The sequence below is a fragment of the Canis lupus genome, chromosome 1 (assembly GCF_011100685.1).
Source record: "Canis lupus familiaris isolate Mischka breed German Shepherd chromosome 1, alternate assembly UU_Cfam_GSD_1.0, whole genome shotgun sequence".
Classification (NCBI taxonomy): domain Eukaryota; kingdom Metazoa; phylum Chordata; class Mammalia; order Carnivora; family Canidae; genus Canis; species Canis lupus.
Window position 1 is genome coordinate 67,091,236 of NC_049222.1, and position 15,846 is coordinate 67,107,081.

The 15,846-nt window shown below is 35.6% G+C and overlaps 1 protein-coding gene across 1 annotated transcript in view; it reads right to left on the minus strand.

The window, feature by feature from the left end:
• THEMIS (thymocyte selection associated) overlaps positions 1–13,374 on the minus strand; it is a 182,751-nt gene extending 169,377 nt beyond the window's left edge. Inside the window, exon 1 of the mRNA XM_038526750.1 lies at positions 13,072–13,374. Within this exon, the coding sequence (XP_038382678.1) occupies positions 13,072–13,180 (109 nt within the window). The 5' untranslated portion in view covers positions 13,181–13,374. The remainder of the gene's footprint in view (positions 1–13,071) is intronic.
• Between the last annotated feature and the right edge of the window lie 2,472 nt (positions 13,375–15,846).

Here is a 15,846-nt window from a genome sequence, read left to right on the forward strand (position 1 = left end):
TTGATAAATTAGACTCCGTAAACATTTAAAATCTTTTTGCTTCAAAAGATAACATTAAGAAAATGGAAAGACAAACTACAGAAGGAAAGAAAATATTTGCAATTGTATATCAGAATACAGAAATAATTTTTATAACTCAGTAACAAGAAGACAAACAAAGATGGGCAAACAATTTAAAGAGATATTTCATTTTTAGAGAAGGACAAGTTGCTATTAAGCGCAGGAAAAAAATGTTCAACACCATTTGTCATAAGAAAACTCAAATTAAAAATGCAATGAGATACTATTGAGCATAATGTAAAAGACTATACCAAGTTTCAGTAAGGATTTGGAGAAACTAAAATCATAACACATTCTAAATGTAAATGTAAAATGATACATTATTTATAATATCCCCAGAAGGGAATAATACAAGTGTCCTTTAACTGGTGTTGGATCAACAAAGTTAGTATATCCACACAATAAAATACTATTTAGCAATAAAAAGGAGCAAAATACCTACACATGCTACAACATGGATGAACCTCAAAAACACATTATGCTAAGTAAAAAGAGCCAGATGCAAAAGACTGTATATTATATGATTTATTTTATACGAAATATCAAGGAAGGGCAAATTTATAGACACAAAGCAGATCAATGGTTGCCTGGGGCTGGAAATGCAAGTTACAGTTACTGGCCAAGAGACTTCTTTGAGGAGATGGAAATGTCCTACCATCGGTGGTGGCTGCACAACTCTATGTTACCAAAAATCATTTAATTGTACACTTACAATGGGTGAATTTTACAGTTTAGAATATTATACCTCAAATAAACTGTGAGAAAAACCTCGTAGAAAAAGACAGAAAAACAAACAACAAATAACTTACATAGGAACGTAAGAAAGAGATAGGTGTTTTGCTACAAATAAAACGAAAAACATAAGAAGGGAGTATAGGGGAGCAAGGTAGAAAATTTGCAGTATCATATAGGGTGAGCAGGGTAAGTCTCACAGATAAAGGAGTTAGCCGAGATGACCTCTGGTAGAAGAACTTGCCAGCCCATGGGAAAAGCATGAGCAAAGCTCTATGTCAGGAGCATACCCTCAAGTTTGAGGAATAGTGAAGAAGCTGATGTGGCTGGAAGGAGAAGACTGGTAAACAAAGAACTCAGTTAAATAATGGGAGCAAGGATAAACAAATACAGGGCCTTGTTACCCACTGTAAAGTTTTTATTTTAAGGAAAAATGGAGAGCCACCGGAAGCTTTTCAACAGAGTGGCATAATCAGATGTACGACTTCACAGGGTGACTCTGGATGTTATGCTGACAATAAATTTTAGGTATGAAAGAGTAGAAACATGGAGGCCAATTAGGTGTATATTTTGATAATCCTGTCAATAAGCTATGGTGGCTTGAACCAAGGGGGTAGGAGTTTGAGGGGGGTGGTGGGGAACAAAATATGGGGAAAGGAATTTTGGCATCAATTTTTCTCTTTTTAAAAAGTTAACTCAGAATTTCATAAAAATTAGAAGAGAATACATCAAAATATTAATAGTATTTTTCTGTTTGATGAAGTCATTGATAATTTTGCGTTTCTGCATTTTCCAATTCGCTAGCCACGTATGTGCACTATTTCTGTAAAGCAGAAAAAGAAGTGTTTCAAAATCCAGTTCACTAGAACATGATCATAATGCAAACAAACTTTCTGTTTTGCCAAACTTTTAAGTCAAAATGGTTACATATGTGAAGTGAACGGTGATAAACGGTAATGTTAGCAATATGGAGAGTAGTTAAAGAAGCAACAGGTAGTGTTTCCTGACCACAGAGCAGTGAATTCACTTTCCCATGAACATGCAGTAGCATTATTACCAAGTAACCTTCCTGGCATTACAGGACTCTCCAGTGTATGTCTCTATGTCTAATTATTTTAACTGATAATAAGTACAGTTCTAATCATAATAAACATAACCTGTATCGATCAGGAAAGTCAAGGTTATGCTCATATGACAAATAGTCTCAAAGTCTTAGAGATTTCAACAATAAAGGTATATTTCTTATTACACTACTTGTCCACTACAGTTAGAGGAAGGCAAATTATCTAATAATTGCAGTCATTTAGGAACCTAAAATGTCCAAGGCTCCATGTTGACATGATCTACCATGATAAAATGTGTTAAATCATGAACTGGTTCATAAAACGCTTCCCTCCAAATGATACACATTACTTCTATTCTCATTCCATTGGCTAACGAAAGGCCTGTGGCTACAAAAATCAGGAATTGCAATCCTATGAGGTACTCCAAAGGGAAAATGAGAATAAATGAACACTAGTGTTTTTTTTTTTTTTATTCTTCAAATTTGTTCCTTGGTGATAAACTATTCTTTCAAAGAATTGAACATGATATGATGACACAGGTCAAGTTATCTACAATTATAATTATTCACGAACTGGCTTACCTACTGCTTTAATCTGGGATTTGTGATGGTAATTATGTTATCTCCTAACACAGATCTCTAAAGTCGGCTACATGTTCCATAAAGTATTATCAGATGTGAGATAAGAGAAGAAAATATGAGCTTCAATTCATGTTCATTTCTACATAAAATAAGAAAATTAAGGGATCCCTGGGTGGCGCAGTGGTTTGGACACCTGCCTTTGGCCCAGGGCGCGATCCTGGAGACCCGGAATCAAATCCCACATCGGGCTCCCGGTGCATGGAGCCTGCTTCTCCCTCTGCCTATGTCTCTGCCTCTCTCTCTCTCTCTGTGACTATCATAAATAAATAAAAATGTTGGGGATTTACCCCAAAGAGACAAATGCAATGAAACGCCGGGACACCTGCACCCCGATGTTTATAGCAGCAATGGCCACGATAGCCAAACTGTGGAAGGAGCCTCGGTGTCCAACGAAAGATGAATGGATAAAGAAGATGTGGTTTATGTATACAATGGAATATTACTCAGCCATTAGAAATGACAAATACCCACCATTTGCTTCAACGTGGATGGAACTGGAGGGTATTATGCTGAGTGAAGTAAGCCAGTCAGAGAAGGACAAACATTATATGTTCTCATTCATTTGGGGAATATAAATAATAGTGAAAGGGAATATAAGGGAAGGGGGAAGAAATGTGTGGGAAATATCAGAAAGGGAGACAGAACGTAAAGACTGCTAACTCTGGGAAACGAACTAGGGGTGGTGGAAGGGGAGGAGGGCGGGGGGTGGGAGTGAATGGGTGACGGGCACTGGGGGTTATTCTGTATGTTAGTAAATTGAACACCAATAAAAAATAAATTAAAAAAAATAAAAATAAAATAAATAAATAAATAAAAATTTAAAAAAAGAAAATTAAGCTCTACTATTAGTTAATGTAAATGTTTTCTGAAATTTAATTTTAGTTTTTTTCAAGTTTTATTTATTTATGTAATCTCTATAGCCAACATGGAGCTCGAACTCGCAACTTGAGACCATGGGTTGCATGCTTTTCCACTTGAGCCAGCCAGACATCCCTGTAATATTTAATTTCAAACTTACTAATAATTACTATTAAGAAATCCTAATTTATTCCTACATCAGAGGGTCACATGGCATATATAGTCTACATTATACTGAATCAGATTGGGAATTCCAAAAAATGAGCGCTAAAAGAATTGTCCTAATCAAGAAAAAAGAATCTTTGTTCACCTTTGGTGAGAATGCAAACTGGTGCAGCCACGGTGGAAAACAGTGTGGAGGGTCCTCAAAAAGTTAAAAATAGAACTACCCTATGATCCAGTAATTGCACTACTGGGTATTAAGCTAAAGAATACAAAAACACTTACTTGAAGGGTTATATATGCAGCCCTATGTTTAAAGCAGCATTATTTACAATGGCCAAGCTATGGAAACAGCCCAAGTGTCCATCAATAGATGACTATGGTAGAGAGAGGCAAAATGGTGGAAGAGCAGGGTTCCTCCTTTCATCTGATCCCCCAAATTTAGCTAGATAACTTTTAAACAAGATGTGGTATATATACAATGGGATACTATTGCAACAACGTGGATGGATCTAGAGAGTATAACACTAAGTGAAATAAGTCAATCAGAGAAAGGCAAATACCGTATGATTTCACTCACATGTGGAATTTAAGAAACAGAACAAATGAACAAAGGGGAAAAAAAGAGAGACAGAGAGACAAACCAAAAAACAGACTCTTAACTCTAGAGAACAAAACTGATGGTTATCAGAAGGGTGGTGGGTGGGGGGATGGGTGAAATAGGTGATGGGGATTAAGAGCACACTTATCTTGATGAACACTGAGTAATATAGGAAACTGTTGAATCACTATATGGTACACCTGAAACTAATATAACATTGTATGTTAACTATACTGGAATTAAAATTTTAAAAAAATTGTCCTAATCATTCATTTACTTGCATTACTTCCATACAATGAATTTTATATGCATCAAGTTAAGTTGATTTAAGAATTGTTATAATCTGATTTTAACGATGCTCTCACGAAATAGACAATAACTTTGCAAGATGCTCACAAAGACACTTGAGAATTGAAGACTGAAGAGCCTACCAAGAAGAAAATGGCAGAGTGACACATCTATTCCTAGTACAAACCTGTCATCAGCTTCATACAGTTGCTATCTAAAGAAACTGCCAAAATCAGATTTATGAAGATTATTTCACATATAGATTGATAGCCACCAACCTGAAGGAAAATCTGCTCTAAGTATGTATGATATATACTGCATATTGTCAATTTGATCCTCACTTTATTCTCTTACAATTTTTATTTCTGTGTGTGTTTTGGAATGGCCATCAATAGCAATAAAGAAATACATATCATAAGGATACGTGCTCATTTTTTTTTTAACTGATGAAGTTTATGATCAAATAAAGTCCTGATCAATTAGGTCACAGATGGGGCATTCCAGCCGTGAGCTCCCTCTGCAGCCAAAACTGGTTTTTCAATTCTCTACTTGAAATTGCTGCTTGGATAAATACCAGATATTTCTATTTCACGTGACCAATACAGACCTGCTGTATCCGGCATGGAAGGTCCCTTCCCCTGGTCTCCACAACCACTCTGTCGAATGCACATCTATCTTCTCTTATCACTTTCCTTTCTGCTTTCTTCTATATGTTGGGGGTGACAGGAACCTAGTTAAATATATTCTTCTACGGTTTCTCTGAGTGTTTTTATTGCTAATGTTTTAACTTTTAATGTTTTTTTCTCCATATTTAATTTATGTATGTACATGTAACAGCAGTGGAATTCAAATTAGTTTTATTTTATTTTTTTAGAAATTGTTGATCAGTGTTCCTCATTATATACCAACATTATGGTAATAATAATAATGGTTAGGATTTCCTATAAGATTTCTACAGGCCAGTCATTTTGCTAAATATTTTACATGCAACAGCTTAATTAATCTACATATCAATCTCCAGGGTTATGATGAAGCCTATTTTTCTTAAGAGAGGGACATAGCAAATGTCAAATGCTGTAAGTTGACCATGAAATCATCTCTCATTTTTAACAGCTAGGAGGCACAATCTTGAGCTTTAATCCACAGTTTTATGTTTCATATCAGTAAGGCTATTTATAAGTTCTTGAGCAACATGTTATTAGAGTATCATCCTGCCTATTATTCCTGTGTTAAGTTGGGAGCATTCAAACCAGTAAGAGTGAACTTCATGTCAGCCTTTCTCAATTTCCCTCAAACCTTCCTTCCCCCCAAATCTCCTCTCATGGAGTCATGACCACAAGATGGGCAAAATCTGGTTCTACTTTCTATACTATTAGCAGAAGCAAAAAGAAGATAAAGAATATGTTTCAAAAAAAAAAAAAGAATGTATTTCCTTGCACTAAAAACAAAATACACTAAAATATTCAAAGTAGATGCTTAGAAAAAGATAGTTCACAAGAAAACTAGAGAAGTAATAATATTATCCAACAAAATAGAACTTAATAAAAAATATAAGAAAAAAGATGATAAAAATAGGGTAAGAATATATAACCCTCATTAACATGAAACAACTTCAAAAACAAAAGACAGAAATGAGGAATAAACTAGATAAGTGAACAACTGTTGAAGGATTTCTTTTATATAATCCTCTCAGCAAATGATAGGTAAAGCAGATGAAAAATAAGCAGTGAGAGCGAGATTGGGACAAAACAATTAAAAACTCAAGCTACTTGGTATATATGGAGCAATGTTATACCAAACAACAAAACATATGCTTTCGTTGAGCACATGTGAAATATTTCCAAAGTAGGATATATTTCATACAATAAAGTAACGGAAGCCTTCATCAATTCCAAAAAACCCCCAACATAATACAGACTATTGCTTTCTAACAACATACAATAAAATTACTAATTAAAAGCAAAGGAATACCTAAAGAAAATCCCATAGTATCAGTAAATAGATAAAATAGTCATTAGATTGAAAAGGAATAAACTGTACTGTGAACCTCATAATAGAACACTACCTGACAAAAATCACTAGAAACATTTAAAGAAGTACTTAGAAGAAAAATTACAGTTTTAAAGTATAATCAAGAGAATCAAGAAATGTTCTAAAATGACTACTGATTCAACCTAGGATACTAGACATAATAAGCAAGGGAACAAACAGAAAAATGAAAGAAAATAATGAAAATCAAGTCAGGAATCAATGAAAAAAGCAAAAAAGGAGGGCATATTAACAAAATCAAATTCTGATTTTCCTCCCAAAAAATTCTGTGGTCAGTCAGTAGTTCTTATAAGAGAATTCGTCTAAATTTTAAGGAAGAATTTAAACCTCTTTTTTTTTTTTTTTGCAAATTACCCAGAAAATAGAAAACAACAAAAATCTCTATAGCTAGTTTTAGGAAGCTAGTGTTGCCTCAAATCGAAAACAGATGAATTTATTGGCTCATTTCAAATATGAAGGGCTCCTGGGTGGCTCAGTGGTTGGATGTCTGCCTTTGGCTCAGGTCATGATCCTGGGGTCCTGGAATTGACTCCCGCATCAGGCTCCCTGCAGGGATCCTGCTTCTCCCTCTGTCTGTGTCTCTGCCTCTCTGTCTCTCATGAATAAATAAATCAAATCTTTAAAAAAAAAAAACCCACCAAATATTATTAAATGCAAAAATCTTAAATACATTATCAAACTTCTACACTGTATTTTGAAAATGTATATATAACATGAAAGGATTCTTCAACTCAAAAATTCTTTTTTAAAAAAGATTTATGTATTTAGTTTTGAGAGAGAGAGAGAGTGCAGATGTAGGAGTGTGTAAGTGACAGGGCAGGGGCAGAGAGAGAATATCTTCCAGTAGACCCCTGACTGACTCGTTTCGAGAACTCTGAGCTCATGACCTGAGTCAAAACCAAGAGTCGGACACTTAATTGACTGAGCCACTTAAGCTCCCCTCAACTCAAAAATTCTTTAAAGGTAATGTACATTAACAGACTAAAAACAATCAAAGTACAGTATTATCTTAATCAATGAGGGAAAAATTGAGTTCAATATCTATTTATTATGAAAACACCTAGAAAGTAAGGAATGAATGAAAACCTTCTTAATTTAGTGGAGGTTAAATACTGATTTTAGAATATCACACTTAAAGAATTTTTTTAAAAGATTTATTTATTCATGAGAGACACAGAGAAAGAGAGGCAGAGACATAGGCAGAGGGAGAAGCGGGCTCCATGCAGGGAGCCTGATGTGGGACTGGATCCCAGAACTCTGGAATCACGCCCTGAGCTGAAAGGAATTTTTGACGCATTTCCTTTATGATTAGGAATTCGACAAGGATTTCCATTACTGCTTATATAGCACTGGAGGCCAGGCCTACATTATAAAGATAGGGAAGAAAAAGTTGTAAACATAGTAGGAAAGAGATCCAACTCTTGAAACTTTCTAATAATATCAATATCTATTGGTTATAGGAAACTAATGAAATAAAAAATGTAAGCTATTAGAATTAGTATGAGTTCATCAGCATTGTTGATATTTACTTGCATTCCTCTACCTCAGTGATCCCCAATGAGAAAACAGAAGAAATACAATTGTAACTATATATATATATATATATATATATATATATACACATGTATGTGTGTGCATTCTAGGAACTAGTCTAGGAGACATTTTATTGAACTCTAATATCTAGTCTAGAAGATAGGTTTTCTGTTTTTGTTTTAATGAGAGAAAAACTATGCTCATAGATAAGACCTTACTGTTTAAAAATCTGAAGTCAAATTAAAAAGATCTCTATGTTAGAAATACCAGCTTGGAATGGTTTCATTTGGAAGTCTACTAAATATTTAAATGAGAAGTAACTCTAAATTCACATATTTTTATAAGAATATGACTTTAGAAGAAAAAGACTCTAGCCATAAAGTTATATTAAGTTTAACATAACTCAGTACAAAAATATGGCTAGGACATTAGAAGAAATAAAAATTATATGCCAATTTCATTCCCTAAGAGAGATACAAAATCTTAAAAGAATAAGAATTAGTAAACCATATTTAGTGATCCCAAATTGGTTCTATTCCATAGGGAAAAGGCTTATTCAGCATTTTAAAAATCAATCAATATGAAAAAATATAATCATCACAAAAGTCACAGAAAGAATAAGTGATAAACATACATTCATGATTTTAAAAAAGCTATTATTAGAAAGTTAGAAATTTCTTTAACTTAAAACAAACATACTTCAAAATGAATTATTGAAATCTTCTCTCTGGTTGTGAATGAGATAGGGAGGCCTTTTATCATTACTCCTATTCAGTACTATAGTAGAAGCACTAGTCAGTTTTTTTACTGAAGAAAAAAATACAATAATTGGAAAGAAGAAATGAGATCCATCAATATTCATAGAGCACATGAATGCATACAAAGCAAATACAAAATAATCTAAAGATATTATTTTTAGAATTCAACAAAAACAACAAAAAAAATGAAAGTTTCAAAAGGTACTATTTATAATGGAATGAAAAAAATTAAATTAAGAAAAAAGGAAGTACAAGAACACCACATAAGAAAAGCCATAAAATGAAGAGATCTATATAATAACTAGGTAGCTATCTCAGATTTATGGATCAGAACACTTGATGTAAAGTGATGCTAATTCTCTCTAAACCAAGAGCAAAATGCCAAAAGAACTTTTATGGAAGTTCATAAGTTAATTCTAAAATGTATATGAAAATTCAAACTGCCCAACTTGAGGGAGAATAGTAAATTGGAAGAACTTATTCTACAGTATAATTCTCAAATTTGGCTGCATGTTATAATCATCAGGGAGATTTTTCAAAACCTGATGGTGATAACTTATCTCTTACATAATTAAATCCTTATCTTTGAGGAGAGACCCAGCATCAATATTTTTTATATTTCCCAGGTGTTTCATGTGCAACCAAGTTTTAGAACCACAGCTTTTGCAGCATCATCATTATCATATCATTATCATATATAATATAAATTGTATATTGTTCCAAACCTGTATTAATTAAGAAGGTAAAATTAATGTAAGGATAGTAATTAGTTGAATGGACAGAATAGAATGGAAAGAGACCCACACATGTATGGATACTGTCTATTACTAATGTAATGCAGTAAGGCAGTAGGAAAAAGGTAGTTTTTCAGTCAAAGTTACTTCACCAATTGGTTCCATAGAAGAAAAAAATAAACCCTGATCTCAACAACAACAACAACAACAACAAAAAAAATCAATTCTGGTAGACTGCAGATCTCTACCAATGGAGTAGATGCTAAAAGAATATCTTCATGAATTTAGGATAAAGAAAATCTCTTTGACAACCCACAAAAAGGAAAATAGTTATAAATTAACTACACTAACACTAAAATTTAAAACTTCCATCATCAAAAGTTGCCATTTAAAAAATGAAATGTGAGTCTAGAAGAGAGGATATGTGTAATATAAGTAACTGACAAAAGATCAGTACTATACACACACACACACACACACACACATATATATATAGTCTAATCAATAATAAGAATTTATAAAACCCAATAAAGAAATTAGCAAGAGACACGAACAATCTCATTCATAAAATAGCATTTCTGGGGCACCTGGCTCAGACAGTAGAGCATGTGACTCCTGATATTGAATTTGTGAGTGCCTGTCCCATGCTGTGTTTAGAGATTACATAAAAATAAAATCCTTAAAAAATAAATAAAGTAGCATTTCCAAAAGGCCAATAAACACAGAAAAGGTGCCCAACCCCATTAGTCACTAGGGAGATGCAAACTAAAACCATGAGCAAACCATTATACTCCAACCAGAATAACTGCAATTATGAAGACCAATAACATCAAGTACTGCCAAAGACATGGATCAATTGGGATTCCCATACATACACTGCTGGTGGGAATGCAAATTCGTATAACTACTTTGAAAACTTGTTTAACATTATCTATCAAGGCTGAACATACATGTACCACATGACATGGCAATTCCACTTATTTATATACCCAACTAAATGCACAGAAACGTGAACATACATGTATATACGTGTGAACATACTCGTACAAGAATGTTCCTGACAACGTTACTAGGAACAGCTCCAAACTGGAAATAATCCAAATGCCCATTAGCAATAGGATGGATAAATAAATTGTGATATGGTTAACCAAGAGACTATTATACACACTGAAAGGAATAAGCTATATAGAACATCGTGGATTAATTTTACAAAGGTAATGTTGAACATATATGCCAACCCGAAAAGAATACATACTATCATTTTTCATTTTTTTAAAAGATTTTATTTATTTATTCATGAGAGAGAGAGAGGCAGAGACACAGGCAGAGGGAGAAGCAGGCTCCATGCAGGGAGCCCGACACGGGACTCGATCCGGGGTCTCCAGGATCACACCCTGGGCCGAAGGCAGCACTAAACCGCTGAGCCACCTTGGGCTGCCCCATTTTTCATTTATATAAAGTTCATAAGTGGACAAAAGTCAGGATAATGGTTACTTTTGGGGAAGCTGGTGGATAATAATTGAGAAAGGGCACAAACTAGGGCTTTCAGAATAATATTTGTAATTTTCTATTTTGTGACTTGTGACATATAAATGTGTTTATTTTGTGAAAATTCATCAAGATGTACACTCCTGTCTCTTATTCTGAAGTATAACATAGTAGTAAAGTATTAAAGAATGAAGATGATCAGAACACGTGGAAAGACATGTTATGTTCTTTTGTAAGGCAACATAAAAATGCCGAATCTTCTCAAGTTAATCTATAAACTCATTACAATCTGATGCAAAATCTAGTAGGATTTCTTCTTTTTTTAAAAGTCTTTATTTATTTATTCATGAGATACACAGAGAGCGAGAGGCAGAGACACAGGTAGAGGGAGAAGCAGGTTCCATGCCAGGAGCCCAATGTGGGACTCGATCCTAGGACCCTGGGGTTATGCCCTGAGCCTAAGGCAGACCTTCAACTGCTGAGCTACCCAGGCATCCCTCTTCTAGGATTTCTTAAGTAACTAATTAATTTCTTTGAAAACTGATTAAAAGGTCTATGAATAGCTAAGTCGATTTAGAAAAAAGGAGTAAAAAACAAGGGGCTGGTCTATACATGAAATATATTTTAACATTTAGCCCAGAACCAGCATTATACTCACAGGGTGATTTGGGCACAACTAAAAAAAAAAATAGAGCAGTGGAATAGGAGAAATATTTCAGAGACAGACTAGTCCAGATGTGAGTACAAAATAGGATTTAAAGTAACAACACAAAACAATTGGGAAAGGATGACTAGCTTAGTAAATGGTCCTGGGAAATCAGGTTTTTTTATATGGAAAAATCTAAAATTGGATACCTCTACCTTGCATCATGAAGCATCCTCCAAGTGGGTTAAAGACTAAGTGAGAAATAAAAAACTGTAATGTTTATATACAGTAATAAAAAATATCTTTGTAATTTCATATGCAAAGCTTCAAAAGCACAAACCATGAGATAAAAAATGATTTGGGGCTGGCTTAGGAACAAAGACAGATTTCATAATATTGTATAGATTTCAAAATATTTCACATAATTTACAAATGAATTAAACAAAACTCTGCATTAAGCTGATGATGACAGCAGGTGAGTGTGTGTGTGTGTGTCTGAACTAGATGTGACAGTTGTCAATCTTTATTTCATAATATAATATCTAAAACATTACTTTGTCTATGAATGGGAAAGATTTGCCTACCAACAGCTCTTTGACTTAATTTCCCAGTAGTTCTTCTGGATCTAATTCTACCACTATTGTGACCAGAAATGTATTTTCCTAGAAAATAACTCTTTGTCTTGCGTGTATTCAAACTCACTCCTTAAAGATGCGAGGGTATATTTTGTAGACTTTACCATTCTTTTACTTACTGAATTTACATAGTAAGTCACATCAAAACACACTAACTCATTATTCGAGAATCTTAATTGAACTCTGACTTTACAACATAGATTCTTAAAAATTATCTTGTGATTGGTAGACACTAATTTTTATACCTTCAAATAAGAACATCATTATTTAAGGAATTAGGATTTAGGCCACTACAGAAAAAGTGAGAGAAACAATGGTATAAGCAATATTGTGAAGTGATTAAGAGGCTGCTTAGTTTTTCGTCCTAAGCATTGTGTTTTTATTTATTTTTTATTTTTTTTATTTTTTTAGCATTGTGTTTTTAATAATTGCTTTAAAAAGATCACTAAATTTTATTTTTTTATATTTTGGAAACATAAACATGAATAGTAACTTTCCACTCCTGGAATAATCACTCATTTCAAAGAAGAGATAAATAATCCACCATTCATGATAGACTGTTTGAAGGCCTACAAAAAAACCCTCAAAAACCTTCACTCAATTCCTTTTCCCTACCTACCCCAGAATCCTATCTCGCTTCTTCTCTGGAGCACTCTTGGATAGTAGCCCTTCGTCAGTTAATTACTTCCTCTCTTGGGTGATGATGACCTTTCTTCCCATGGAACTCATATATTTTCTATTAAAATTTCCCCCCCTCCAGATCCCAAGAGTGCAAGTCTTCTAAGCACTTTCTCGCCAGCCAAGAGATGGGAGGGTGCTTACCTTCAAAATAGATGCCTGACTGGACTTCTAGGACTCTTGGCAGGGTCCTGAGGTCGAGGGAGTGTACGAACTCTTCCAAGGACAATGCCATTGCTCTGGCTTGGGTCATGTGCAGACCTGGCACTTACAGAAGCTTCTGGCGTCGGGGGGTCACTTGTTGGCAGGTGTCCTGGCTTATCATTCCTCCTTCAGGCAGGTGAGGATGTCACGCTTGAGTCCAACTGGGGTGGAGTAGTTCAATGTGGGGAGGACTGTGAGGAGGGAGGAGGAGGCAGGGGACAAAAGGTGTGATAGCTCTTTTTGTTCTCATTGTGGCTTCATTTCCTTCTGACACTGAAGCAGAACAGGATGGGGGGGGGGCGGGGAACGTGGTAAGCACGTCTGAACAGACAATGCCAAAAAAAAAAAAACCAAAACGAGAGTTGATACAAAGCTCCCTCTGTGTGTGGCGAGGCCAGGTGTGCATGCACAGCACGGGCCACACTGTTTGGAGGTGGGGCTGCTTGTGGCTGTTGAACCAGGAAAGAACAGGAGAACAGGCCTGGAGGCTCATCTCCAAAATGGCACCATGTTCATTCCTGATGTCTTTAGCTCATTTCCAAAGTCTGGCTTTATGCCTTATTTGCATACTCTCAGTGCTTTCATATTAAATTTGGTTACAAAAGTGCCTTGTGTCAGCTCTTTTGAGAAATCTGATACTCTGAGGAGAGAGGATCGAAACCACTTTTTATTCTTCTGCATTAGAAATATTGCTGAATCTTAAAGGAGGTGGGGGAAGGGCACAATATGCAAAGTGATGCAGTAAATTAATCCGGCAAATTAACATGAATTTAGTGATCACCGCAGTATAGTGAAAGTGTCTGAATCTGTTGTAAGGAAACTGGGTTTCCTGGATCTAGCTCCGCTTTTGGTGTACACACCAAGGTGATTTTAGCCTTGTCTTCTCTGTTCTTCATTTGGCTCAATGATTAAATGAAAAGAGAAACAAAAGGAGAAGGAATCCAATGAATCCAACGATTTGTTCCCAGGCTGAAATTCTGCACGTCTGATTCTGTGGCCCAAATTTTCGGGAGAGGGAAATCCCCAAAGTCAAAGGAAGCAAGACAGCCTCGTTGAAACAGATCTCAAAGATCTCCTCCCTCTCGGCCCCTTGCCTTTAGCTGAAACAATGGGTGAGACCTAGTGTAGACAACTCAAGCTGCTATTTTCCAAGCCTCTTTAGCGATGACTAAAGGAAGACTAGTTGGTAGGGATACAAGTGAAAGATGCTAAGAAGCTGCACATTCTCCTATAAATTGGACTCCTGGCTCTCGGTTGAGCAGCTGTCGCAGCCTCAGGCTGCAGGGAGGATACCCAGACAGACGGGGTCAGGGCTCCCCAAGCTCCACCGTATCCTTCACACAAATGACCAAGAGATAAAAACACAGCCCTATGTTGGTATAGAGCTTGCAAAACGCTTTCAGCTCTTATGATCATATTTGACATTTGCAGTAACCTGCGTGGCTTCATTTCTTTCTTGGCAAAATGAGAATTTACTTACAGGGTCATGTTAATGGTTTTTCACTAGTAGCTTCCTAATCCCTCACTTGCAACTATTTTGTCCCCCAGAACTCCTCCCGAGCTCAGGCTCTTCAAATTGGCTGCAAATACTGTTTACAGCCTAACAGCACATCTCACACCATAGAACAGGTTTAAGAAAGGCTGCTGGGTGTGGTCTGGTCCTTAAAAATCATACATCCTTTGGAACTGGTGCTATGAGAAATTTCATTTCACACCTACTCCACTTGCTTCACCTGACCTCACTTGCTTTTTTTTTTTTTTTAATTTTCCTGGGAAATCAGTCAACATTCTTTTCTACCAGCCAGTAAAGCTTTTTTTTTTTTTAAACATCACCAATATCTTACCATTATCTATGCTACCCCTGCTTCTGGTCTTTCAACACATGACCCTTGGTTTCTGTTACATCCCGATTCTCTTAAATTATAAATCTTAGTTAATTATGCTAACATTCTCTCAGTTTCCCAAACCTGAAGGCTACATCATGGGAGAGGCCATTTCTGGCCTCCAAATCCCTCAAGCCCTATACTTGGTCTCACTCATTCTGCTCTTGTTCAGTATCTCCACTGTTACTACTTTATTTTTTATTTATTTATTTATTTTTTCTGCTGTTACTACTTTAGTCTAGATGGAAATCACTTCTAACCTGGTAAGCAAGGAAATCCTGACCAGAACAGCCAAGACAAAACTGACAAAGTATGAAAAGGTACTTGATTCACCAGGTAGTAAAATAGATGGCTAAAGCTGAACTTAAATAAAATCTTAAAAAAAAAAAAAATCTGGTTTAGACAGAGGAATCTTTAGCAAGGTCACATTGGATGGCTTATCATTAGTAATTGACTCAGTTGGGATCCCTGGGTGGCTCAGCAGTTTAGCGCCTGCCTTCAGCCCAGAGCGTGATCCTGGAGTCCCGGGATCGAGTCCCAAATCGGGCTCCCTGCATGGAGCCTGCTTCTCCCTCTGCCTGTGTCTCTGCCTCTCTCTATGTCTCTCATGAATAAATAAATAAAATCTTAATAAAATAAAATAAAATAATAAAATAAAATAAAATAAAATAAAATAAAATAAAAATAAATAAAGCTGAACAACTGAGGGGCACCTGGGTGGCTCAGTTGGTTAAATGCCTGCCTTCAGCTCAGGTCATGATCCTGAGGTCCTGGGATCCAGCCCCACTTCGTCAGGCTTCCTGCTCAGCAGGGAGTCTCTTTGTCCCTCTCC